Genomic DNA, 21202 nt, shown 5'->3' on the forward strand with positions numbered 1-21202 from the left:
AAAATTTATCAAATCTCATAGTATATATATTCCAACTAAAATAAAATACTACACCATCCATACTTTCTTCTATGAATAAATTAATTTACCAATTTAAGACTGAACACACTTTTGGTAAGAGTTCGCTTGTAAGCTATCCATTTGCATTTTCTTATTCAATCTCTGCATTAGCTAAACGAAAGGCTGAGTCTGATCGTATTCGACAGAAATATCCAGATCGCATCCCTGTCATTTGCGAAAAGATTGATAAAAGTGATATTGCAACTCTTGATAAAAAAAAATATCTCGTTCCGGGGGATTTAACTGTGGGTCAGTTTATGTATGTAATTAGAAAAAGAGTTCGGTTGAACCCAAACAAGGCTCTATTTGTCTTCATCGGAGGCCATTTGTCATCTATAATGGGTACGGATTCATATATTTAAGAATAATTCTTTTCCTCAATGGCCCCTCTTTTTTTTTATAGCTTTGATGTCTTCTGTGGATGAGCAGTTTAAAGACGAAGATGGGTTCTTGTATATAAAGTAAAGTACTGATTACTATACATCATATAGATCACGAATTAATTTTTTCGTAGATATTCTGGTGAAAACACATTTGGTTAGCAGTGTAAACCGATTATCTCAACGGCATGGGTGTTTCGTCTAATTGATCATTTTATGTATAAATAAATTAATCAAAGGAATATTTGATATTGCAATTATTTTAGCTTGGCTTTGGCATGATAACTTAGTTGTGAGCCGAGGCAAGTAGCCCAAGAAAGGATTGTTGTAATCAAAAAATTATAAATTACCGGTCAAACTCAAGGGACATGTAGCCCATCCTGCTCATAATACAGTTTAACGCATTTTGCCTTGCTTTTATAGATGAAAAAGGGGAGTGTTCCACAAAAACCATTTTGCTTATATGCATTGGTGGTGTGTACATAGGTGAAAAGTCAGGTTACAGAGATTTGATTTCAGGATACGAATAAAATGCCGCTTTCACCTGTTGAACATTTTCAATTAATGACTACACCCAATCAATTGACGTTGAATTTTAAGGATCTGTTTGAACAGCAAGAAGCCATTGAAAAAGATCCAGTGTTTCAGGCAAAAAAGAATGAATATAAAGACAGAGTGTAAACAATCGATCTCTTTTATTTGTATAATTGTACATTAGCCAAGTACTCAATTGACTATTATATTAGATTGGAATCCAAATACAATTTAGCAACTCTTTCTGAAATATTCCAAGACCCAGATTTGATCTCACGCATTTCCACCGATATTCATTCCTTAATAACAGAGAAAGAACGAATATCTCGTGTGAGGCAGTACCAGCATCTTACCACTACAAAGAAACCGCAGGCGAAAGACGTTTCCACAGTTAACACCATTGCAGAAGAGGAATGGGAAAGGATCAAAAACCTGGAAGAAAGCCGTACCAACCTAAACGAATATATCAGTCCTATCGCATCCAGAAAGAGAAAATATTTATCTATGCCAACTACCAGCCCTCCTCCTGAAATAGAAGAACCACTTCAACAATCGATTACAGCACCCACTACCATTAACTCTGAGCTTGCATTACCATCTGTATGCATTACTGATAATAACACTACAAACACCGAGCAGCAAGGTGATGATGATCCTTTAGAAAATTCATTTAAAGAAACTGCCAAACTTTTTCAACAGAGTTTGTTAAAAAGCATAGGTCCAAAATATCTCTATACGCTCTTGCCCAGACAATGTGAAAGCAGTACCTATAAATACGTTAAAGATAATGTACGATATATTTTTAAGAGTGAATTGCATAAGATATTAACATAATATTTTTTGGAGGTTTCAGTATACACCACATACCACTGTGACAAGCGATGATAGTAAGTCTCTGGAGGATACTTTAATCACAATAACTATATATAACCCACAAAAAACGGACAAGAAGTTTCAAGAGATCGAAATTCTGGGTTCTCAAAAACTGTCAGATTTTCGTGATGCAATGTATTGTCTAAGTGATTTCTTGTCCAACGGTGATAAGCTAGGCCAAATTCCGACGGGAGAGATCATTAATACATCGGAAAAGAAGCTATCGCCATCGATTATATACATGGATCATGTATTCTACTTAGATACAAGACTACAACAGCAAGATGATTACTATGATGAACTCATAAAATCATGGCTTACCAGGAAAGGTGTAAATAAAGGGGTATTCAAATACGAAAAAAAGGCTATGGAAGATGCGGTGGTCAAAGATATACCAATATATATCCATAAGCCTTTTGTATTTTTACATCAAGATGGTTGTGAGCATATGCTACAATTCCAAGATGTCAGGTTACTCTCTCCTTCGGAGTATCAGTCAAAGTCTGAATTTCCGAGAACAACCCATAACTTAAAATACGATCGATTTAAATGTTCTATGTGCACCATTTTTCCGGCAACGTGAGTTCTATGTTCAGCTGTCATTTATTTTTTCTTTCAGTTGATAATTAACGATTTTGTAGCAAAATAACAGAGGAAGAGGTTCTCAGTGGGTTTTCGCCCTGTTATTTTTGTGATAAGTGCTTTGTATCCTTTCATAATGAACATTCTGATGTGGTAGCCACTGATTATATAGGAACTGTCCGCATATAGCGGGACTACTTATTGTTACAGGGTGAAAAATAAATAAAATGCTTTTTGTATAGTGCTTCTACAGCCATTGATTAGAATTTGAGAACCAATCAAACAATATGAACTCTAGTTGGACATTTGGTCTCTTTTAAATTAAGTATTTAATAAATAAGCAAAAGTCAAATAAGGATTTGTATATTATACGTATGTATACACTATTTTCAGAAAATATTAGATCGAAATGTATAAAAAAAAAAATCCGAAACAAATTCGTTCACCACGTAAAAAAATACCTAATAAAAGAGTCAAAGAGTCTCATACCTTCTCGTTTCCGATTATCTCAAGTGCCGTATGTTTTTTAGAAAAGAGTGTTCCACAGTTCAGGAAAACAGTGTCGTGCTTTTTCCAAAAAAGGGCTTTGATTCATCCAATGAGTGGGGGTTTTTTTTTCAATGAAAAAATGAACCGAGTTCAATGAAAAAATGAACCTGGCTCAATGAATATATGAACCTGGTTCAGTGAATCATTTAAACTGCTTTTTCGTTCCATAATCTGATGGGCATAAATCAGGATCAAGCTATTTGTAGGTGTTTTTGTGAAGACTACAGCAAGGAAAATGCAGCAAGATTGTCTAAAAGGACCGAAGAATTAGGCACTTTCGATGTGTGTTATGAAAATGATTCTAAACGACCTGTTCTACTCAATATCGCCGACATACGTTCTCATTCAGCATTTCAGTAGCAGCATGTATCAATAGTGAAGCATGATATAGATGTCAATTGAAGTAAACTTTTTTTTATAAAAAAAAAAGACGTGGGTGTAGACATTCTCTTGTATATTTCAAAAGAACACATTTCCCTGCTTTGAGTATGAATGAACACACGTCGTCTATTACAATTAAATTTATTTACAGATAGTACATGAGTTTCTCTTACAAGAAGAAGGGCTGCTTCTTCTTTTTATCTTGATCGTTTCCAGCTTCTTCCTTGATCTCAACCCACTTTGATTCAGTGACAGGTTTCTTGATTTTTTCGGGAGCTTCTTTTGCTGCTTGTTCGGATGATGCAATTACTAGTCGGACATGTTAGTGTGACAAGCATTAATAACAAAGAACTATAAACATAACCTACAGCTGTTCAAATATTCATCATCGATATCATCATGGTATTCTCCAGTATGCTTATTGTTCATCAACACCATCTTAATTTCCTCCCTTAAACTATCATCGATCACTTCACCATTTTCGACACGCTTTATGATTTCCTCCAATAATTTAGTTTTATGCTGCATTTTTTCCTTGTATTCTCTGATATCAATTTTAAGCCAGATAAGATGAAGTGCCTCTGATCCGAATACAACCCACATAAGATATTCTAAAAAGTATGGCATATGGCGCTGTCTTTTGAAATGGTAAGCTGCTGATTGTACCCCATTGTATTCTTTAGGTGAAGAGTGAACAAAGCGATGGACAGGCACCCTTGCGGTTGCTGCGTTGTTAAAGCCTAAGCGTGTGGGTCTTACTGTAGTAGACAGCAATGACGACGAGATTTTTTGAGCGCTGAATGACTTGAATAATCTTGGAAGCAGTTTCGAATTAGAGAAATTCATTACAATCTATGTTTGAAAGGTAAAAACCCAACCAGAAAAACAAATTGAACATCAAGGGATTATCAACTTTTGGATGTCCGGAAGCTGAAGATGATTTTTTTAGTGACTGCCTGGCTGCTCTGACTTAATTGCAGGCACAACAAGATCTCTCTTTTCTTTTTTGAGAATGACCAACACATCACCATTATATTTATTGCCTTCTGTCACTTTGCCTTTGACAAAGTCGTATGAATACTACAGTCCAGTACCAACTCTAATCGCTGAAAACATACCCAACAAGATCAATGAGCCGTGCGTTTTAGGTGTCGATGAAGCTGGTAGAGGACCTTGTTTAGGACCCTTGGTGTACGCAGTGAGCTACTGCCCATTGTCTCGTCACCAAGAGTTCAAGAAGCTTGGATTTATGGGTATATACCTTTTGTTTGTGTCTCGTGTTTCTTGATCTTACTGACATGCATACATAGATTCAAAAAAGTTGACAGAGGATAAAAGAACCGTGTTGGCAAAACTCATTGAAGCAAATGCAGACTGGATCGGTTGGGCAGTATACGTGATCGCGCCCCGCGATATTTCCTCTGGCATGTTTAGAAGGTAGCACATGATATAAATGTATATACGTATAACCGAAACTGACAAGTTTATAAAAGGCCTGCATATAATTTGAACGAGATGTCTCATGACGCAACAATTAAATTAATCAGACAAGTCTTGGATAGAAAAGTGAATGTGGAAGAGGTAAAATTAACAATATAGTTTGTAACAACGATCCTTTGTATTAAATGTGATGAAAGATGTATATCGATCCAGTTGGACCCTCACAAAGCTATAAAAACAAATTATCATCTCATTTTCCTGGTATCGCTATTACGATTGAACCTAAAGCAGATTCGATTTACCCCATTGTCAGTGCTGCCAGTATTTGCGCCAAAGTCACCCGAGATCAAATTGTTCAGAATTGGCAGTGGACAGAAACTGCGTTAGAAGGTAAAGTGCCCAAAGATTTCGGATCTGGCTATCCTTCTGATCCCAACACGGTGAAATGGATGGATAAAAATGAAGATGAGTTCTTTGGATTTCCCAGTATCATGCGTTTTAGCTGGAAGACTATTTCAAACCGTATGATCCAGACAAGAACAATTGAATGGTCTGAGGATGAAGATGATGAACAAGAACCAACAACGAAACGTGCTAAACAACTGCAAGAAGAGAAGGAAGCGCAACGTGAAAGAAAGAAAAAGAGAGCTTCAAAATACAATCATCACCAAAAAGGAAATATCAATCAACATTTTAGTTTGGACACCACTACCAATTTTGAATAAAAACTTTTTTTTTGGGGAGGAGAAAATTATTATGCAGTAGTTATTTTTTTATTATGTAGAGTAAAAGAGGGGGTTATTAGTATTAATATTATTGCAATCTATTGTTTTCTTATGTAATTATTTCATCTTCAATTTACGCTTCTCTTCTGCTTGACGCTTACGATAAGCACGATATTTCTTATCAGTGCCGAAAACGTAATCCCAAATACGGAAAGATCTTTTTTGAATAGAAATTATTATATGATTAGTTTGATGATTAATTAAATTGATAGCATGTTTACTTACGATGCGTAATTTCCAATGAAAGCTTGATGATGATAATCGTGATGGTCAGCACCAGCCCAGAAGGGGACCCAATTACAAAGAGACCAAGGGAAATCGTAACCGGAATGAGCATCAATTGCTTGGAAAAGACGCAAGACAATCCACAAGAGCATAGTGACTAAATGGAGATCCCAAGCAGAGCCTAAATCAAATACCAAGGAAGAAAAGGCGTGGTAGATCAAAGGTCCACAAATGGTACCAAAGCCTAAAATCATGGTTTCAACAGGATGAGCGTATTCAGCAGCAATACCAAAAGGTGCGGCATACTCGTGATGAACCTTGTGAATTTTCTTGTAGAATGGTGGCCAATGCATGAATCTATGCATGTGATAGTGGTAAAAGTCCTCGAATAAAAAGAAAATAGCTAATTGAGGAGCCATTTGTTGCCTAGGTAACGAAAATTACATAATTAATTTTTTTTTTTTTTGGGGGGGGGGAGTTTTTTTTGTTTTACCAAGCGGGGAAGGGTGCAGAAACTTTCATACCTAATAAGGTAGCCATGGGATGAAAGAGAAAGATCAAGGGGCCTTCAAATACGAAGTGAGCATAGAGCACTTTTTTAGTACAGTTCCAATAATCTTCGTTGGAGTTTACTTTGTTCTATTGTGCGCACATGTTAGTCATCATCGATTCTCGTCATCATCATCATCTGTCATCATGTTACCTCTTGTAATTTGTACTTTTGAAAATATGGGATAAAGTCGCAAATCAAGAAAGGAATAAAACGGCCAAAATAGACAACTTCGTGCATCAAGAAGGCGAAAATACCAGTGACAACCAAAGGGTTTCGGCCTTCGTACATGCCATCCCATTTAGCTTCGAGCCAGTTCAATTCTACTGAGGAAGTAGAATTTTGTAATAGAGCCTCCATTCTATTGTGCTCTCAATTTTTTTTTTAAAAAAAAAGTAGATCTAAAAGGAGAAGCAACTATTGACAATAAAAAAAAATATATATATATTTATACTTTCTACAATCACAGGTACCGCCAATTGAACTCAACAGCTGAGATCTCGACGTCACTTTCGGGCCGGGATAGAAAAAGTAATTGATGTTCAACAAAAAAAAAAAAAGAGTTGCATTTCCGTGGTCACCTTTAATAACGCCGTACTTCCGTTCCGTGTAACTAGCAGCATCAATTAAGCATGTGAGTATTTGGATACTCAAATGCACAATTTGTGGCAACAGTTTTATAAAAGAAAGTAATATATTTAGGCAATAAGGCTACAAAACGTCAACTTGCTAGCGATGAACAAAGGCAATCCGAGGTATAAATGCCTAGTCGTGCGTTTGTTGTGCTACTTTTGGCTATGTGCAACCTCTAATAGGTTACATGAAAGCAAGACAGCAAACGTTATGAAGATCGAGAGCTTGCCAAGCTTTTCAAAATTAAATTTCAAGACATTTTAAACACATAGTCGGGGATAATATGCTCGTGTTTATCGCATTTCATCGAACCCAGAACTGATGACAGTATTGTATATTTATTTATGTATAGAGTAGTAATGGTAATAAGATAGCGATGGTGGTATAGGAAATTAAAAGTTGGTAGGGTATGGCACCTCCTCTTTTTTCTTTTGCATTTTTAAGGATGTTTTAAAGTCATACGTGGGATCAGGCTGGACAAAAGGATGCTGTAATAGTTCGCTTGCTGTTGGCCTGTCTTCGGGTTTGCTATATTTAAAAACAAGGTTAACATATAATCGTTTAAATTTTATAAGGAATATCATACATCTTGAGGCACAACTGCAAAAAGTCTTTGGCTTCATCTGAAAGGTGGGAAGGTATTTCTGGGGCCTTGTGCGAACCGATCTAAGATATAACTTATTATTAATTATGGACATTTCAAATTAATTTTTTCTTTACATACTTGGTACAGGGCGGCCAAGGTAGTCAATTCCGTCCACGGATGTCTACCAGTTACCATTTCTAAAACTGTACAACCAAGACTCCAAACATCCACCTTTGCGCTGTAATTTTCTGACAGGACTTCAGGAGCCATCCAAAAGATTGTCCCCTTCATGTTTGTGTGATCTGAGACGGGATCATAAACACCTTGTTTCTGATTCTTGGATAGGCCGAAATCTGTAATTTTGCAGACACCGTCTAAATCAATCAAGACATTACCACCTTTAATATCACGATGGAGAATATTCTTGTCGTGTAAATATTCGAGACCACAAAGGATTTGTCGAGTAAAGAACTTTACCAGTGGTTCATCAAAGGACTGGTATTGATGTAACAGACCACTGATACTACCACCAGGAACATATTCTAAAAAGATGTATGTATGTCCTTCCTTCAGATCAGAATCATAACCAATGTATTGAACAATATTTTCATGATCCAAATCTTTCAATAAGCGAATTTCCCTATACAATGCATCGGAACGATCTTGTAGTTCTTGGTTACGATGATCGGATGCAGTTACAGCCATATCAAGTTGCTTGACAGCAATCCATTCACCAGCAGCAATATTGAGAGCATGATAGACACGACCAAATGATCCTCTTCCAATCAGGTTACCACGCATCCATCGAAACTTTGTTGGTGTAAGTGTATCTGTAGCAACAATGATAGTTTCTTCACCAGGCTTAACACGTTCCACAGGTCTATCCCACATTTTTGTACTCTTTCTTCTGAGTAATGTATTTACCATCATGACATTGGTCGTTGCCTGTCTCCATCTCTGGTGTGCTTGTTTGGCAACCACACGGACTGATTGTCTGTGGCCCAATAACCTTCTTGACACCACAGGAGAAATGGCTGTAATTGGTGGTGCCGGCTCCACAAGGATTTCTTTATCAAGGTCGTGTCCAGGTAAATATTTGTCAATATCTCTGTAGAGCTTTTCCACTGAAGGTCTTTCACCAAACATAACAATTGCTTCTTCTGACGTTGATTCGGATGTTTGTGGTTTATCAGAAACAGGGGATGGTAGTGTATCATTTGTTGGGAATTCCATAATTGGGCCATCGTTTTGGGGAGTGGGAGGATCATAAAGAGATATACCTTCCACCGGGATGTTTGTTTGATCTTCTACAGGCCATAATACAGAAGCCGAGGGTCTTCTTGTTTCAGTTAATGTGGAAGGCACAGTGGCCCAAAGGTCAGATGATGGTAAAGATGGCTTTGTCGCCCAAAGATCACTTGAAGATATTAATGGTTTTGTAGCCCAGAGTTCACTTGAAGGCAATGAGGGTCTTGAAGAGGCTGACGATGATGGTTTAATAGCCCAAAGTTCATTGGAGGATACGGTAGAAGAAGATGGTCTAGTAGTCCAAATTTCATTAGAAGAGACAGTGGAGGAAGGTAAAGATATAGTGTCTGGATCACTCAATTGAGTATCCGTAGGACTATCTACTACGGTACTTTTCAGAACGTAGTAGTTTGATCTGTAATATGTTTAAAAGGTAAATTAGTAGTCATATAAATATATATATATATATAAATAAATTACCCAGAATAATCATCTCTTTGCCGTGGAACTAACATGAAACCATTTATGGGCGCAACGAGTACTCTGTTGGTGCGGTTATCATCGGATATCTGACAAATATAGACCAGCTCATCGTCATTTAAAGGAATAGCTAAAGAAAATAAAATAGGCACAAAAAAAAAAAAAAAAAAAAAAAAAAAGAAAAGACGGAGTTAATCAAAAGTGAAGGGACGGGTTTGATTGTGGATAGATTTTACTTGACTGTCTACCATTCTCGTGGTAAAACAAAAAATAGTCTGGGTCAGCATGAACAGCCAGTTTGTACAATACAGCTAATTTGATATCGAGTGAGTTGCTGAGGTGTTTGATCCATAGCCTGATGAAAGTATCTGCATCCAAAGTAACTTGAATCCTTCTATCTTGGGATAAGGTGGTAGGCAAAGATAGCCTCTTGCCCAACAGTCGAGAGAATATGTCTGGGTTGGAAACAGTAATTCTAGAGCTGCTGGAACATATTGAATCATTCCTTTGCTTTAATGTTGGTTGAAACGCCTCCAACATTTTAACCACGTTGGTTCCATTGGAAGACGTTCGTTTGGGTATATACTGACTAATGTCAAAATTGCAAGAGTTCTTTCTTGAGGACATGTTTTTGAGAAAAGGAATGGCAATACGACTTTCTTTTACCTGATTAAAAATAGTTAGAATAAAAAATAAAAATAAATAATAAAAAAAAAAGAAGGCTGAGACAAATAACCCACTTTTTATTCTTTTTTGTATGCCAAATACGAGACCTTCTTTTTCCTAGCTTATCATGTTTAGTTTATTCACCAATGATAAAAACTGTAATAAAATAAAAATTGAGCCAACACACCAACTGAGTCTCCTCAACTTATATAGTAAGGTGCCCTCATCTGAATGTAAACTTTATTTTTAAAATCTTTCGTCCAATAAAATAGCCAGCCCACCAAATCTTCTTAGCTCAATTTGTAGATAGTCTCTTCTGGGAAACAATTATGCTTTTAAAATCATTTCATCCAATGAAATAACGAAAAAAAAAAAAAAAAAAAAAAAAACTTCTAAGTAAAAATTAACATGGCGAAATTAACATGTACATGAACATGATTTTTTATTAAGACAAATTTTATAAATTTTTAACTTTATGAGACAATGCCCACCAGAAGGTGCCAAACTTGCTGGTGTTGATTAAGTTGAAACGAGGGTTCATCTTTCTTGAAAAATCAAGCATCTCCACGAACTGACACTCTGTTTCTCTGTATGTCGACTTCGTCCGCAACAGCTTTTCAACAACAAGATTTCCTCCATTGTCTTTGTTACAAACGTAATAAACGCAGGAGTTTAAACCGTCGGACTGGCTTAGAAGTTCAAATCTTGTCACAGGTCCACGTTCACACCAAAGAGCGTATTCAACGATGGTGGGAGCACCAGTCAACGCATCGATTTTGACGACTTCACCGATAAAGAGGTTGTTTCCGTTTTGAAAAATTCCGGTTGAGCCAACTTTCATGGTCTTGTCATCATCGTCATTATCAACAAAGTCTCTAATAGTAGACTTGAAGGACACAGCAACCTCGAGGACTTTGTTTGAAGCTTTAACTGGATAATCCTGGCCTGCCACCAACCAAGAACCACCAGTCAATACATGTCGAGCCATCAACCTCTTTGCAAAAGCAACAGCGGCATCTCTTGAAGGATTATGTCTGTTGGTACGAAACAGACACTCTCGAATGAATTTATTAAATTGCTCACCCTTCTCAGTTTCATAAAAGATTGGGGATCCAAATCGATAAATATCATCAACAAGATGATGCATGATGTGCATTTTACTGGAGTTATAAACGGAGCCACCCCTTCTGTTAGGATACTTTCGCTTCATGTAAGCATCATGCTCCATCACCGAGACACGAAGATCATTGTAAGTGAACTCCACATACTTCAGGTACGAATCAGACTTATGCTTGATTTTGCTGATATAAGAAAGCGAAGCTAACTTGCCCAAATTTTCAAAGCAGGTCTTGATCAAGAGAACACCGTCATCACGTCGAATTTCACCAGAACAGATCAATTGATTCAACAGAATTGGTACTTGCTGAACGAGGATTTTGTAATCCCTACCTAAGAAAGATCCATGAAGACGCAATGATGAACGCAGCTTTCGGGTAAACCCTTTGCTAACGTAACCATGCAATCTTGTTTCGAGGATACTTTTCTCAGTTGGATTCAGATGGTCTTGCAACAATGTTTTTACCAAGGCTTTGCCGACACCAAGCATTATCGTATGAAGGAGCTCGATTGGACAATCCAACATCGTATCGAACGATTGAAGGTCTACCAGAGCCTGACCACCAACAAGTTTGTAACCAGTATCGACATTTACCAACAAAGTCTTGTCACCGCCAGAAGCCAAATATCGCGCGTACATATCTGCAACCACTTTTTCAGAGCGAGGGTCACAACGATAATCACTGCCATCAAGTCGAGCTGGGGTTTTTAATTCCCAAACACACTTTCGGCATGGCATCTTTGAAATGGCACCGCGACTAGAGGCAAGCTCCGAATGACGCGCATTATCAGCAGTGATAAATTGCAACGGAGCAACGACAACGACAGCCTCACCACCAGGCAAAAACATCTCCACACCTTTCTCCAACAACAAAAGATCTTCAACAATAGCAGGAAGCATTTGCATTGCTGACAGCAAATGATCTGTACAGATGAAGGCTGTATTCTCAAGTGCATGTCGTTCAGCAAGAGGCAAAGCGGCGGGTACCATAATCCAACTATCAAACTTGTTGTGTTTCTTGGTTCGATTTCCACTCATATCATCAGTAAAGAAATTCAGGGGAATAACCTTAACGGGCTTGAATTTACGAGCAGAAGAAGGAGAGGGGCGCTTCAAAGGATTTGGCATTTTCAATCTACTAATAATGGTACTAGAAGCTCTAAGGAGATTAGAGTCATCCAGCACATTACGTTCGAAATCCAATGACAAAGTTTCCGGGCGATCACACAAAATGCTTGAAATGAGATTCACTTCGACAGAAACTTTCCTGGGCATGTTGTGGAGGTATAACCTACCATCAACGGGAAGAACTTGGTAACCTTCAGCCATAACGATTGAATGATTCAAGGTATAAAACCTCTCCACAATCACAAAAGTTTGACCTGTTTTGATCAGATCACCAACCCAGATATCCTTTGGGATGTTGTTGATTATGACAGAGACCATTGGATGTTGAAACATCTTGTGGGTACGCCATTTGTTCGACTGGTAACTATCGACAAGCTCGCCCTCTGTATGATCAGGAAGTTTTGATAAATGATCAGTGACAGAAGGGTTTGCAACCAACAACTTCAAGACTTCGGAGGGAGGATTCATATAGAACGGGAGATCTTCTTCGACTTCTTGACCATTCACCTTTTTCTGAACCTTGACGTAGTGCTTCGTCTGTCTGAGCAAGGGAATCTGGTTTCTTGTTCTTCTTGAATCATCAAAGTTGAATATGAGATCAGCTGCAGGTACTTTGGCTTCGGGATAGGCAACCTTGGCTTCAGTGACGTCCTTGACAAGCTTCACAATATCTTTCATCAAACTTTGAGATATGTCACCCCCAGACCGATAATAGAATTGATACATCAATTGATGTATCTTATCCCTGAAAGGAAAAAACTCGCCGTTGACAACTATGGGTGTTTGATCCTCGATTTCGTCGACTACAGCTTCCGGTTCATCAACAATGGATTCAGTGAATTCAATGTCTTCATCAAAAGGTTCATCTTCGTCCTCGTCGTCTTCCTCGTCACTGTAATCTTGGCATTCAGATTCGTCCTCTTGATGAAACACCATACGATCCAGACTGATGCGAGTAGATCTAATCGACTCAGGTAATGCAGTAACTTCTGGTCCATTCACTCGCCTGAAGGCCGTGTTGCTTGGGGTAATGGGTGCCTTAAAAGTGAAGGCTTCGGTAATTTTATGTGATTTTTTATGACGTGTAAGGGCGCTTGGATGCCGGAAGCGCTTGCCACATTCATTGAAATCGCAACGATAGGGGTTTTCGGTTTCGTTGGTTTGTTCAGGTTGAGTATTCATAATTCAGGAAGTAAAAGAGATAGAGATATAGTTTTTTTTTTTTTGACTTAGAGGTTTTTTATATGCAAAGGTTTAGACCAGAATTTTGAACTACAGCTATTTCCAGCAGGTTCTTTTTCTTTTAGCTTCTTTTTTTTTCTTCATGTCTTTCTTTCCGTTTCTTTAACTTTTTAACTTGGTAAGTTATTTTCTCTTATTCCCTTTATAAACGCTAAAGCTATCTATCTTATAGTTTTTCACTTTTATGCTCAATAGTACACTCATAACTGACCCATCTATGTGGAAGGTATATTGCTAGCACTTTTTTTTTTGTTCAAATGAAGACTAAAAAAATTTTTTATAACAGATTTAACGCGTAATGAAGTGAGGTAAGTCTATTGCTTTTCGTGTACAAACAACATGCATTAACGTTCATACTTCTTTAGTCAAATACGGATTACTCTGAACGGCACAAGAAATAAGGTAAAGTGATTTTTATTCAACTATTCCAGTATCATTTACTAACTATTTTTTTATAGGTTTGTTGTACGCATCTGGCTATACATGCTCTATAGAACAATGCATACTGTCTTACAGTCTTCTGGGAGTAGTGGATTAAATTTATGCATTTTTTACACCATCCTGAAGGGATTTCCAATGGCTGGCAAGGCTGTATGGCATCCAAGCCATCCATTATTTTTTTTTAAATAAAATCTACATTTTAAGCCTATAATTCTATCCAATCAAAATAATTATTTTTAAACAATTTGAACCATTTTTATTTTGGCAAAAACGGTTCCACCGAAATACAAAAAATTCTATAACCCGACAATGTCCATATTAAGATTAACCAAAAAAATTGAGCTTTGAACGTCCGAAAAACTCTATGGGTGTGAATGTGTTGTATTGTGCAGCGAGTGTGCCTTTAATTTTAAATATTCTGCATGGTGCCGTATAAGATAAAAGCCTGTATTACGAATAGATTGACGACACTTTCCCGTATGCTAATCCGCCTAGTTTAAAAATACGGGGGACCAATCAAAAAAGTGATATCTGTACTTTGTCATGCTTCCGTTTACACTGCAGCTGCAAGTAAAGAAAGTAAGTCTTGGCGCTGTGTAACGCTCGTGGCGTAGTTATAAAACAGCTCACGTTTCAACACTTGTCGTTTTTTCTTCATTCTCATCTCCATTGAGAATACGTGCTGTCATTAACAATAGAGGCCTACTGCCTCTGTTGCTTTATAGATAGCACAATCGAAAGAAGGTGAAGATTGGATGGTATTCCAGGTACTTCCCGTCGATATTGTCTTTTTTTTTTTTTTTTTTTTTTTTTTTTTTTTTTTTTTTTTTTTTTTTTTTAAAAAAAAAAAAAGGCCTTAAAGTATATATCAGGTACGGCCATAGCAACACGCGCACTTGATCTACTGCTTCTGAAGCTCTATAGTGAGAAGACCTTAAGATATTACAAATTCCATAGTACTTTATTTTTGGTTTTTTTTTTTTAAAAAAAATGCGAAAATCAATATTCACAGTGAATATTTGTTTTTGTTCTTTTTAGACATCATCGATTCCAAGATCATGATAGCGGCGTCGCATATGCTCCTCAAATTCATCTAGCTTATCAAGTACACTATTTGCTTGTTTCCATAAATAGTGAGAGGTGGTGGCAGTGATACCCTTAATACGCCCTAACATCCCATCAGTCCTGGTCTTATCATTCACTGCTCCAGCAAGATCCTTCATTGCATTACTGGATTCCCTAGCTGGACTAGCCACTACTTCAGCATGATCATCCTCTACACCAGGATCAATCTCACCAGCAGCCGATATTTTGTCAACATCAGGTTTTGTTGCCATCTGATGTATCTCAGCTGTCTCCCTTATCTCCTCATCAATTTCAAAGATTCGTCTTGTTCGACCACTTTGTTCAATCGCAGGGGTATATTGCAAGATACGATCGTTATTAGGCATAGGCAAATGAGTTATGGGCGATAATGGGTTGGGCCCAAAGAGCTCTAATGCGCTTACTCCACGATTATTGCCTGCCGTTGAAGGCGTTGATTGCATGAAGCTCATATTGGCTACTGCTGATCGTGGTGGCGAATTTAAAAGGCCTGATCCAATGTCATCCTGCGATAAATCGTAACAATGTTCAGATTCGACATGCAAAGGGATTGGAGAAAAACTTCGTTGTCGTTCGGATGCGAAAGGATCTTGATTATTAGTAATCATCTCCTCGGCTCTTTTAGCATCTTCCAATATGTTCAAATCAACCTCATCATATACATAATTATCATCACATGGTAATTCCCCAATTGATGGCTGACCAAATTCCTCAAGAACGGGTGAAGGAGATAAAAACTCGCCCAACACTGGTGAATCATGGCTGTTATGCAATGGCGATGGGCTCTTGCTTACAGTAGAGCAATCAGCGAGTGCTGCAACATCTGCTTTGTCTTCTGCGGAAGGTATTCGCGGGGAAGAAAGAGGGGAACTCGCGATAAAGCCTTCTGGCATTTGGTACTTTTTGATTTTGATCACAGGTACCATTTCCACTTCTGGAGCAGATGTGCTGGATCCAACGAACGATCTTTGAGGGTGATGACTACTGGAAGATGGTAAGTCATTATGGTCCATGGTATCAGATGTAGGTGATCGGGATAGGATCTTCTTGTTCTTGGACTTTGACAAGCTAAGTTTCTTTCTTTGCGGAGCTGATGGAGTAATGGTATGTTCAACAGCACGACCCTTTCCTTTATCTCTCTATTTTTTTTTTTAAAAAAAAGTATTAGTCTCCTGTTATCTTAGCCTTTTATTCTTTTATTATTACCTTTACAGGTACGTTATCAGCAAATATATCCTCGGTTGTTGGTTGTGGACTTACTGCTTTTGTGTCTACTACTACTTTGAGGCGAAGGTGCTTATTAGTGTTTGGGGTGTTGCTCGAAGAAGAAAGGCTTCGCTTTTTGGCTGTTCTGGATTGAGCAGGAATTTCATCTTCCCTTCTGCTTGATTTCTTGTATTGGACAAGAGTATCTACTTCATCAGTAAGTTTTGTAGTAGTAGCGAGGGTATGATTGCTAGGTGATGTAATGGGCTTGCTTTCGTCCTCGACTGACTTGGCAATGAGTGGTGTCTTCAGGTTGGCGAAGATGTTCACTCCTGCTTCTGAGATCTTTGCAGATGTTAATGTTCTGCGACCAGTAGATTTTCCAAATGTGACAGCTGAGCGACGCGAAATGGGTGGTAAAGAAAACATATGATCAATATCCCATACATCTGCTGGTCCAGTTCGGTTTTTTGAAATTCCGCCTTTGTGACTTGCGATTGATTGCGCAGTAGCAGATGCTTCAGTGGACTTTTTTCGACTTACAATTTTGATCGGCTCTGCATCAATAAGACTGTCTACAGTGGCGATAGAACTGTCTTCTGGTTTCCCCTTGACTGTTCGTTGTCGTTTAGTCTTCTGTTTGACATCTGTGGATTGTTTATAGTCTTGGCTGGATGGTTGATTTGATTTGATACTTGGCTTGCGCTTCTTTTGTTCAGTATTGGTGCCAATATCCTATATATATATAAAAAAAAAAAAAAAAAAAAAAAAAAAGGATGGCTCGTAATGAGAAAAACGGTGTGCTTTTTAATTAAAAGGAATATTACCATTGGATGACTTTGCGCAGTAGAAAACGTATCGTGACTATGGGTGCTGTCAATAGTGTCTCTACGACTCCTTGTTGCACGCATATTGGGAGTTAAACTAAAGAACTCGCAACCATTTGATAACTCTTGGTGCTTATGTCTAAATAAAATGTAAGTTACTTAAGAACCAAAGCGATAATATAATTATTCTTACAATAAATTCTCATTAGCAGAAGGCTCCTCAATAGTTATTCTGCAATAAAGGCATCTGATTCTTGAGGCTTGCGTTGGTGTAGGTGAGAAGATAAATCCCGCATCGGCAAGCTATTTATGATACATTAATATTCGCATATGAGCAAAATGAAGAGAGTCACGTTTACCTTGTTACCACTTGGGTATTTTTTCTTTGGTAACATGTCCTTGTTAGGAGGCCAGAAGTTATGATTGATAAACGTAGCCAAGCGAGCAGTTCTCATCGTTGCACCTCTTGGGTCTGTTGCTGGGTCCTTTTTATTAACTGCAAGCAGTTTCCTGTTGAGATCAGGGTAATTTAACCATTGCAAAGCGCAAGTAGGCGATTCCTGTGTGTGTCGAGAGAAAGGTGATTGTCCAGGTCTCCAGTTGCTTAACTCGATATCACACATGAAACAACGAAGGCTGTCCGGGTATTTAGGGCGACGGACAAAATAGAAACCAGCTTTAGCAAACTGAATTTTAAAGAAGCAGTGAGTTCTCGGGTATAGCTCATTATAAATACCACTTTACCGTTTCTATCTTATTATATTGGCTGCCAGTATGGGGCCATTTAACCATACTGGTTTTGAATGTTTCGATTCTGTTCTGAAGAATATTCATTCTTTGGTATAATAGAGATAAAGATAAAGTAAAAAGATAAAAAAAAAAAAAAAAAAAAAATGTCAAATTTATAGGACGCGTTCGCAGTCACGGATGTATACTAGAAAACGCCATCCATTTGAGCCCAGTGCTCGCTTCAATAATAAATATAAAAAGTCATTCTAGCAAAACATGTATTTTCAAAATAGTAGTAATAAAACTACACCTGTACTTAAAATTACACAATTTATATTGCGAACCAAGTCAGGCCGCTGCTTGAATTTTGTCAGCGGTAATACAAAACAAGCTTTATTTAAATAATTGTAAAAAAAATCAACGGGTCTCTTAGGGACAGCCCAAGTGCACGTAGCCATGGCCTAGGATCGGGTTGACTTTTTAAAAAATTGAGAATTAATAGACCAAGCAGAATTTGATATAATTATCGCCCATAATAGAGGTTGGCCAAAGAAAGACAAGCCTGCTGAAGCAATTGTACCCACCTCTCGCAGCGCTTCAATCACAATTCCGGGCGGAATTTTAACTGATGGTGTTATTGACGTATCTTCAAGAAAGCTCACTGTTGTATCGCAGATGTATTAAATTATAAAAACAATAGAATAAAATATTAGATCTCAGTAGACAGACTGGAGATCGTGATCAAGGAAAAGATTGCTATGAACGAATAAGAATACATGAATAAACATTTATTCAAATCAAATGTAGAAACGATTGAATAGCTAGTAATCCCAATTGGATCCACCATTAGTATTGACACAGCTTCGTAAAAGTATTAATACGAGCTCATTCAACTCTTAATAAAAGGTTATCTTTACTTTGATAATTCTATAGTCTATTTTGATATCTACGATATTACACCTACCTCAACAACGAGCAGCAAAAAGAAAGAAAGATAAATGACTAAATAAGGTTGTCGTAAATGGTAGAGTGGGAACAAGATCATCTCATTTTATGAGCTATCTTAAATTCATGATGGACTGTTTATGTAGAAATGGAATACAGACGGTAATAAATAATGCACAAAAAAATTTCCATCAGAGCTTCAATCGATGAAAGAAGCTATAAATTCGTCTATTTGTCTTCATATTCCCTTCCCCCAATCCTATTAAGGAATTTTGGTCGAAGGTGAAAAGTGGTATCTAAAGGATCCCTTTAGACAAAGGCGATCTTTTGACTCCTCGAATTATGGAATCAGTTTCAAATGTAATTTTGCAGGATTGTCGTGGATAGAGTCAACATCCAGCTAGCTTCGTTCCTCAATGTATTTCCATGGAAAAAATGTTTTAGGTGAACAAACTATAGTAAAGTGATTACTTGTCTTTCATTTTCAAAAATAAAATTGCTGGCGACTTTTCGGGAAATTCAGTACAGTAATACGAACGTTAGTTGTAGGACAAGAATTACGTACAGGCTTATTTTCCCATTTTTTTTTTTCAAGTAAGAGTTTATTATACCGTGCTAATAGATAGCCACTGTAAAAATTTGAAAAGAAGTATGCTATTAACTGGTAGCACAATATCGATAAAATTGGTGTTATTTTTAATATAAATACAACCCACATGCTTAGATCGATAAGGTCATTTGTGTGCCACCAGATTAGAAAAGGTAATCTATTATACACTGCAATTAATTTTAACGGATCCAATTTTTCAGCCCATTCAGAATAAAGGTATATTTGTAGTTAGTTTCATAAAAAATAAAATAATAAAATAACAGAGCCTCATACATCTATAAAAAAAAACTTGTTACGGGTAAATTTTTTCTAAGTGTAAGTCCCGATAGTCTATTGCAGGATAGGAACAAAAACAATGTTTGGTTCAGACCACGTTTTAAATACCTATCAATAATACGGTATAAACTTTAAAATTATTGCGATCAAATCCTGCATTATTTACAAATTTTATTGAAGAGTGCGCGATTGTTCCATCTCTTCCAAACACAAAGAGCACGTTGTCTATTACAAACGATGCTTGTATATTTATATAATGTTGATCGTGATTGCTATCTTAATTTTGTAAGCTGAAAATTCTTCATGACGTGAAGAGTTTTAAAGATAAAAGTATACGACGCCGATCATTAAAAAAGAGATGTATTTTCTGTATGGCTATTTGAATTAACGAGGACTTCATTTATCTGGTCATTCCTTTTATCATTAAAAGCTTTAACTTGCCAAACAGACCATCAATCATGTGGACTGATATTTACTTATAGGGTCACCGGGTCCTTAATTTTCTTTGATGTATTGTTATACAATCAGTCTGATAGCAGGACTACATTTTGCGTTATATCTTATACAATTAGCATGCACATCATGTAACCTCCTCACACGAGGTTGTGAATCCATCATTTCGAAAAAGAAAAAACTGGAACTGGAAAATAGTATAGCATCTTCCAAGAAACCCATACAGACATACTTTAACAAAATTTTTACCTTAAAGGCAATTACGAGTTTGCTGTATATGAAGATTTATACACTGTATATAGGTCATTTTTTGGGTGACGCTGTAAACACGACAAGATCATCGGGATCAAATTGACAACGAGATTAAAAGACCAACTGTAGATTTTCTTTGGTAATAAAGATGGTAAAAGGAATTGTTGGGTCAGAAAAGTCTCATCTTTACATTATAGACGTTGTTGGGGGTGATTAAATGGCAAGAAGGTTTCGGACAAGCACACTCAAAATTTTGATAGCTAGCTTCCGTATAAGCTCCCCTTACGGCTTCCTTTTGATGATACAATAACTGAATCGTGTCATGCAAGAGAAAAGAGCTTCTTTCAACACTAGTGGGCGATGAAACTCTTTTTTAAATCATAACTTAGAGCTACTGCCTACTGAGAATTTAAATTTTAACCCTTTTAGACATTTCTGACAGGTTCTTGGGTTTGGAATTACTAAAGAATTTCAACAAAAATTCATCAGGTTTGATGTCTGTTATTGAATATGTGTCTTGTGCACTAGTAGTTAAATTTGTGTTGAGTTTGACAAATTCATGTCAAGCTATAATTAACGTTCGCTATGACCCCTTAAATTGAGATGCACGTTGTCTGTAAGCAAGCTTATGCATTTTAAAAATTATTTGGATGAGAAATCGGCAAGCTTCTATCTCCGTTTTGTAAATATATTGAGTGAAGTATCCAAACCTTTATTGGAATAGATATCTTCAGGGCGCTTTATTATTTTACTTTTAATTGTAATAAACATATGTTTAGAATACAGTCGTTCCAATGCAAAAGGGCGGATAATAAGAAATTACAGTGTTACGCTTTGAAAATAAACTTGAAGTAAAAACGAAAATCAAAGAAATTGAATGCACGTAAATATTTTTTTTTA

General features: G+C 37.1%; 7 protein-coding genes across 7 annotated transcripts; 3 read left to right on the forward strand and 4 right to left on the reverse strand.

Moving 5' to 3' along the window:
• Window positions 1–71: 71 nt before the first annotated feature.
• EV154DRAFT_424736 (microtubial binding protein) lies at window positions 72–602 on the forward strand (the record flags this gene model as incomplete). The annotated part of the gene is made up of 4 exons (XM_051596208.1): window positions 72–114; window positions 172–402; window positions 464–521; window positions 575–602. The coding sequence occupies 4 exons, from the start codon at window positions 72–74 to the stop codon at window positions 600–602; spliced, it is 360 nt and encodes a 119-aa protein (XP_051455366.1).
• Window positions 603–981: 379 nt separating this feature from the next.
• On the forward strand, window positions 982–2770 carry EV154DRAFT_516027 (snRNA-activating protein of 50kDa MW C terminal-domain-containing protein). Its single transcript, XM_051602331.1, has 4 exons — window positions 982–1117; window positions 1187–1763; window positions 1828–2426; window positions 2489–2770. The coding sequence occupies exons 1-4, from the start codon at window positions 1005–1007 to the stop codon at window positions 2616–2618; spliced, it is 1419 nt and encodes a 472-aa protein (XP_051455367.1). The 5' UTR covers window positions 982–1004; the 3' UTR covers window positions 2619–2770.
• Window positions 2771–3403: 633 nt separating this feature from the next.
• On the reverse strand, window positions 3404–4270 carry EV154DRAFT_293103 (uncharacterized protein). The gene is made up of 2 exons (XM_051594816.1): window positions 3728–4270; window positions 3404–3668 (listed from the first exon to the last, which is right to left on the reverse strand). Exons 1-2 carry the CDS (start codon window positions 4203–4205, stop codon window positions 3529–3531), a joined length of 618 nt encoding a protein of 205 aa, XP_051455368.1. The 5' UTR covers window positions 4206–4270; the 3' UTR covers window positions 3404–3528.
• A 38-nt stretch (window positions 4271–4308) lies between these two features.
• Window positions 4309–5541, forward strand: EV154DRAFT_516029 (ribonuclease H-like domain-containing protein). The gene is made up of 4 exons (XM_051602332.1): window positions 4309–4612; window positions 4670–4796; window positions 4853–4940; window positions 4997–5541. Exons 1-4 carry the CDS (start codon window positions 4372–4374, stop codon window positions 5522–5524), a joined length of 984 nt encoding a protein of 327 aa, XP_051455369.1. The 5' UTR covers window positions 4309–4371; the 3' UTR covers window positions 5525–5541.
• EV154DRAFT_447006 (uncharacterized protein) lies at window positions 5542–6844 on the reverse strand. Its single transcript, XM_051597121.1, has 4 exons — window positions 6513–6844; window positions 6303–6448; window positions 5810–6235; window positions 5542–5741 (listed from the first exon to the last, which is right to left on the reverse strand). Exons 1-4 carry the CDS (start codon window positions 6717–6719, stop codon window positions 5642–5644), a joined length of 879 nt encoding a protein of 292 aa, XP_051455370.1. The 5' UTR covers window positions 6720–6844; the 3' UTR covers window positions 5542–5641.
• A 275-nt stretch (window positions 6845–7119) lies between these two features.
• EV154DRAFT_516032 (kinase-like domain-containing protein) lies at window positions 7120–10130 on the reverse strand. The gene is made up of 5 exons (XM_051602333.1): window positions 9543–10130; window positions 9307–9436; window positions 7717–9241; window positions 7579–7658; window positions 7120–7520 (listed from the first exon to the last, which is right to left on the reverse strand). Exons 1-5 carry the CDS (start codon window positions 9931–9933, stop codon window positions 7385–7387), a joined length of 2262 nt encoding a protein of 753 aa, XP_051455371.1. The 5' UTR covers window positions 9934–10130; the 3' UTR covers window positions 7120–7384.
• Window positions 10131–16104: 5974 nt separating this feature from the next.
• Window positions 16105–18045, reverse strand: EV154DRAFT_293210 (uncharacterized protein). The gene is made up of 5 exons (XM_051594817.1): window positions 17782–18045; window positions 17397–17723; window positions 17231–17340; window positions 17038–17176; window positions 16105–16945 (listed from the first exon to the last, which is right to left on the reverse strand). The coding sequence occupies exons 1-5, from the start codon at window positions 17869–17871 to the stop codon at window positions 16193–16195; spliced, it is 1419 nt and encodes a 472-aa protein (XP_051455372.1). The 5' UTR covers window positions 17872–18045; the 3' UTR covers window positions 16105–16192.
• Between the last annotated feature and the right edge of the window lie 3157 nt (window positions 18046–21202).

This window comes from Mucor mucedo, assembly GCF_025094135.1.
Source record: "Mucor mucedo strain NRRL 3635 chromosome Unknown EV154scaffold_77, whole genome shotgun sequence".
Classification (NCBI taxonomy): domain Eukaryota; kingdom Fungi; phylum Mucoromycota; class Mucoromycetes; order Mucorales; family Mucoraceae; genus Mucor; species Mucor mucedo.

Coding starts and splice junctions, on each gene's coding strand:
- EV154DRAFT_516027 (XM_051602331.1), top strand. CDS start 1,005: ATGACTACACCCAATCAATTGACGTTGAATTTTAAGGATCTGTTTGAA. Junction 1,764..1,827: donor ATAAATACGTTAAAGATAAT/GTACGATATATT, acceptor TGGAGGTTTCAG/TATACACCACATACCACTGT. Junction 2,427..2,488: donor TGCACCATTTTTCCGGCAAC/GTGAGTTCTATG, acceptor ACGATTTTGTAG/CAAAATAACAGAGGAAGAGG.
- EV154DRAFT_293103 (XM_051594816.1), bottom strand. CDS start 4,205: ATGAATTTCTCTAATTCGAAACTGCTTCCAAGATTATTCAAGTCATTC. Junction 3,669..3,727: donor TGATGAATATTTGAACAGCT/GTAGGTTATGTT, acceptor ATGTCCGACTAG/TAATTGCATCATCCGAACAA.
- EV154DRAFT_516029 (XM_051602332.1), top strand. CDS start 4,372: ATGACCAACACATCACCATTATATTTATTGCCTTCTGTCACTTTGCCT. Junction 4,613..4,669: donor CAAGAAGCTTGGATTTATGG/GTATATACCTTT, acceptor ATGCATACATAG/ATTCAAAAAAGTTGACAGAG. Junction 4,797..4,852: donor TCCTCTGGCATGTTTAGAAG/GTAGCACATGAT, acceptor AGTTTATAAAAG/GCCTGCATATAATTTGAACG.
- EV154DRAFT_447006 (XM_051597121.1), bottom strand. CDS start 6,719: ATGGAGGCTCTATTACAAAATTCTACTTCCTCAGTAGAATTGAACTGG. Junction 6,236..6,302: donor TCTGCACCCTTCCCCGCTTG/GTAAAACAAAAA, acceptor TTCGTTACCTAG/GCAACAAATGGCTCCTCAAT. Junction 5,742..5,809: donor TTCATTGGAAATTACGCATC/GTAAGTAAACAT, acceptor TATTCAAAAAAG/ATCTTTCCGTATTTGGGATT.
- EV154DRAFT_516032 (XM_051602333.1), bottom strand. CDS start 9,933: ATGTCCTCAAGAAAGAACTCTTGCAATTTTGACATTAGTCAGTATATA. Junction 9,242..9,306: donor CAAAGAGATGATTATTCTGG/GTAATTTATTTA, acceptor AACATATTACAG/ATCAAACTACTACGTTCTGA. Junction 7,521..7,578: donor TTGCAGTTGTGCCTCAAGAT/GTATGATATTCC, acceptor TTTTAAATATAG/CAAACCCGAAGACAGGCCAA.
- EV154DRAFT_293210 (XM_051594817.1), bottom strand. CDS start 17,871: ATGAATATTCTTCAGAACAGAATCGAAACATTCAAAACCAGTATGGTT. Junction 17,724..17,781: donor AATATAATAAGATAGAAACG/GTAAAGTGGTAT, acceptor TTTAAAATTCAG/TTTGCTAAAGCTGGTTTCTA. Junction 16,946..17,037: donor CTGCGCAAAGTCATCCAATG/GTAATATTCCTT, acceptor ATATATATATAG/GATATTGGCACCAATACTGA.